Source organism: Lactuca serriola, chromosome 4 (genome assembly GCF_051521515.1).
Source record: "Lactuca serriola cultivar US96UC23 chromosome 4, Lser_US96UC23_V15, whole genome shotgun sequence".
NCBI classification, from domain to species: domain Eukaryota; kingdom Viridiplantae; phylum Streptophyta; class Magnoliopsida; order Asterales; family Asteraceae; genus Lactuca; species Lactuca serriola.
In genome coordinates, this window is record NC_136411.1 from 72,767,748 (window position 1) to 72,771,897 (window position 4,150).

General features: G+C 37.7%; 1 protein-coding gene across 1 annotated transcript; it reads left to right on the forward strand.

Annotated features, from left to right (window-relative positions):
- The first annotated feature begins 1,642 nt into the window (after positions 1-1,642).
- LOC145101872 (RING/U-box superfamily protein) lies at positions 1,643-3,711 on the forward strand. The gene is made up of 2 exons (XM_079039158.1): positions 1,643-1,902; positions 2,014-3,711. Exon 2 carries the CDS (start codon positions 2,059-2,061, stop codon positions 3,436-3,438), a length of 1,380 nt encoding a protein of 459 aa, XP_078895284.1. The 5' UTR covers positions 1,643-1,902; positions 2,014-2,058; the 3' UTR covers positions 3,439-3,711.
- Positions 3,712-4,150: the final 439 nt, after the last annotated feature.

The window sequence follows — 4,150 nt, forward strand, 5'->3', positions numbered from 1 at the left end:
TCTACACGTGGGATTCATATATTGAATAAGGCTCTAACCGTTAGGAAACAAGCAACCCATGTACTGATAAACAGAAACAATCCTAGAAGTTTAAAAATGAAATATAATAACTGAAATGCAAAATTAAGAGCAATTAAATGTGTTATTTGTATGTTCATCTAAATAAAAAACACAGATATGACTTCTAGTCGATGAGTTTAAACATCTAAACATTTATGACCACTGGAATAGTCTTTTCCTATTTGGACGACAAACAAATATAAATAAATAAAAAGAGCAAGTGGGGAGCTGGACAAAGATACAATAAGTTTGAGATGCACATCAACGACTCAAAACATGCAGAATCATTAAATTGCGAAAGAGAGAAGATCAATTTGAGAGGTAACTAGTGTAGCAGGTATTCAAATCTTCAACCATCAAATAATAGCATTGAACTCTTAAAGCCTCATCAAAAGTACCAATCAAATAATAACCAATACCACCAGTTAGCCCATCAATACTTTTAAAAGCCAATATGAGTATATGACACCATCAACCATTAAAACCGACCAAGGGCATAATGGTCAAAATTCCTGATTTTCTACTTAAGAAAAGCACAAGAACTTCCAGGAAATTCATTAGAAATGTACAAAATACAATCATCAAGGGGCAGATAAGTCAAGTTTTCAAGGAAATGTACCAACAACCATTTAAAATACAAGAATGTCAAGGGAAAAAGGTCATTAAACCATCTTTGCCAATACGCCAAAAAACTGAAGGCAACAACAACACCACCAAAGAAGAGAAAATACACCATCAGAGTAAAGGGAAAAAGGTCACAAAGTCCAAAATAACATCAGACTTTAAACTTCCATATTAGAGAGATCAATATAACCGAGGGCAAAATTCTCCAACAAAAAACAACAGCAATCCTTTAAACCCATCGATGAGAGCAAGTCTGAGGGGCGATGGCAAAGTCTGATTGCATGAAATAGCCATGTCTCCTCGTTTCCTGAATTGGCGTGTCTCCTCGTCTTCTGATGTTTTAAATCGGCGTTTGCGACCGACCTAGCGTATTAGTTTTCTTTTGCCTATGTGGTGATGCCCTACTACCCTTGGACTTGGTGGATCAAAATTTGGACCGAAATAATAAGAACCCATCATAAGTAGACCAGAACCGATGCCCTTAATATGGTGTTGCCCTGGGCTGCGGCCCAGCTCACCCAGCCCTTGGGCCAGCCCTGCTCTCAACTCCTATTATTTCCGGTTTTCATTTTTCCCTTCTCCTCTCTAACCCTTACTCTTCCAACATATTAATTTTTTCAAACCGACATGACATGACACATTTATAATGTTTAAACCCTAATCCTAGAGAAAACCAACGACATAAAAATAAATTGATTGATACGACACGAAGTTATAATTAACAGATGAAATTATGATCAACCTCTTTACATCCGTTTAATGTTTCGATTCAATAAGAACCATATACCCAAATGTATATTTTTCTTTATTTGTGAGTGTACTATTGCCACTTTAAGAAAATACAAATATGTATTTAAGAAAAAAAAAAAAAGTAGGTTTTATTCACTTGAAGCTCATGATACTTGCACGTGTACGGTTCGGTTTAAGAACCATACGACGCCGTCGGATGGACCTCGTTCCGTGTAGCAAATATCATTGTTTACTTCTACTAGTGCCGCTCCAAAAGCACCCCAGGCATGTGCTTTATCCTCTCCAATCGGTGGATCGCCGCCGTGATCATCGTTGCTCCACACGGACATTCCACCGTCATCACCAAACTCAAGACTCTTCCTCTTAGTTTGAGTCTTTAATACCAATAGATCTGTGTGGTGCTGGTTGGTATGTTTTCGATCAGAATAAGAGACAAAAAGGATTCCAGATGAAACCTCTCTCGATCAGGTTCGGATTTTACAATTTCCTCAAATTATTTTCATACGCCTTTCGATTTCTGGAAATTTTACATTTTTTTATCTTAATAATATGTTAATTCGTCTTAATTTGGTGTTGAAGGTGAAAGATTTTGTGAGGTCAAAATTTAGGGATCTATAAAATTAGATGGCTGATAACATGAACGATGATATGGTTATGGATCTTGATTTGAACCAAGAGCCATTAGTGGACCCTCCACCACCTCCGCCTTTTGGTTATGGTCCTTTGCTAAACGAACTAGAGACCGCACATGGCAGAATCGAGGATCGAATTAGGCAACTTGAAGCTGTTACAGCTAGGGCTAGACAACGCCAGCGATGGCGACAGGCGAGGAACAATCCGGAATTGAGTTACATGACAGTAATCGAGCCCGATGTTGGTGCAGGAAACCAGAATCAAGACGACAATAACGTTCGTGATGTGGATGGAATTATAAACACTCCTGGTGGTGTTGACGAGAGGGCTAATGGTGAAAGAGGGAGGAACAGCAAAAGAGATATCAGCCAGTTGGCAAAAGCTTTGGAGATGGATTTAGATTCCAAGAAGACAGATAGCAATGGAGGTGATGATGATGAGAGTGGGGGATTCTTCGATTGTAACATATGCTTGGAGATGGCAAGGGATCCTATCTTGACTTGCTGTGGTCACTTATTTTGTTGGAGTTGCTTCTATCAGTTGTCATATGTAGATTCAAGTGCAAAAGAATGCCCAGTTTGCAAAGGAGAAGTAACAGATTCAAGCATTACACCAATCTATGGAAATGGAAAGAATCAACCGATCTTGAAGTTAGAATCCGGGGTGAAAATCCCTCCAAGACCTCGAGCACGCAGAGTAGAGAGTATACGTCAGCAAAGGGTAATTAGGGGAATCTCTCATATTCCTGTAGCAGAAGCACTTAGAAGAATCAGAATTGGAATCGGTTCGATTGGGGAAAACCCTCTTCTTCAAGGTCTCAACACTGTAGGAGGAGGAGGAGGAGGCCCTACTTCCGAAATAAACCAATCATTGTTACATTCTTCTGAAGCAGCAGGGGGTAGCAGAAGACACCGTTCACGCCCATTCTCAAGGGTAATATCGGAAAGTGCTGCTTCTCTTTCTTCTATTTCGTCTGCCCTAAACAACGCAGAGAGATTGGTTGAAGATCTTGAAACATACATCAATGATCGTCTTTTGAGAAGAACAGATGCTTCACAGCTTCTACCAGGTAATCAAGAACGCAACACTTTTCTTCCAAATGGTGGTGATATTCAAGTTCAACTGGAGCCTCAGAATGCAGAGATGAATATGAGTCCGAATCCTGCTGTCCCTGTTTCTTCTAGTTCTTCTCAAAGAGCGATTGCTACTACTGTTGTGCATTTGGATAATCTATCAACTGATAGTGCTGTAGAGATTGATCTGACTATATCGCATCCTTCTTCTTCTTCTGCTAGGAGAGCTGCTGTTTCAAGGGCCTTGAGTTTGGAAGGCGGGACTTCCAGGGAGCTCAGGAGGAGACGATTGAGGTAATGTGTTTTTTTTTATTTTCTTTTTTAGAAATGAGATATGAAATGAACAAAACCAAAAAGCAAAAACAACCCAGTTGCTTAAGATTTACATTTAGTCTTGTTTTTTTTTTGTTATTACATTGATTTTTCTTTTGGATAGTGAAGTGAACAAGAACATGTTTTAGATGTGGAGAGTGATGCTATCTGTATGTCATTTAATATAATCATATGTTTTACAGACTGTGCTTAAGATGTGGAAAATGTAATACCTGATCTCATTTGTTGCTTATACAAAGTCCCTGTGTCATTCATTATTATTTAAAAGTTGAATCAATAATCTTGTTACATCAGAATTATGATTTGAAGATGAATAAAAACTTGCTTGAAGCTTTACAATCTTTTGATTTTGGTAACTTTGATCGACAAATAACCCTTTGAATCGAACCTATGTTGACCTTGTTTGGTGAGGCTGGGAGTTAGTATATTTCTTGTCCGAAAATTGTTTGGGTGACATTTACATTTCCAAAATTATCTTTTCTATTAAATTCACTAAAATTTTGATCTATTTTTGAAAAACTCATTGTCAAATAAAAATAGAAGTTGTTATTATGACAAATTACTAATAAACTAGGATATTTTGTATCACAAAGTTAATAAAATTTGTTAATGTCCGAATTAGAACCAACTTCAATCTAATAAACAAAACTTTTACAAAGTGTGCTAGTCTCATATTG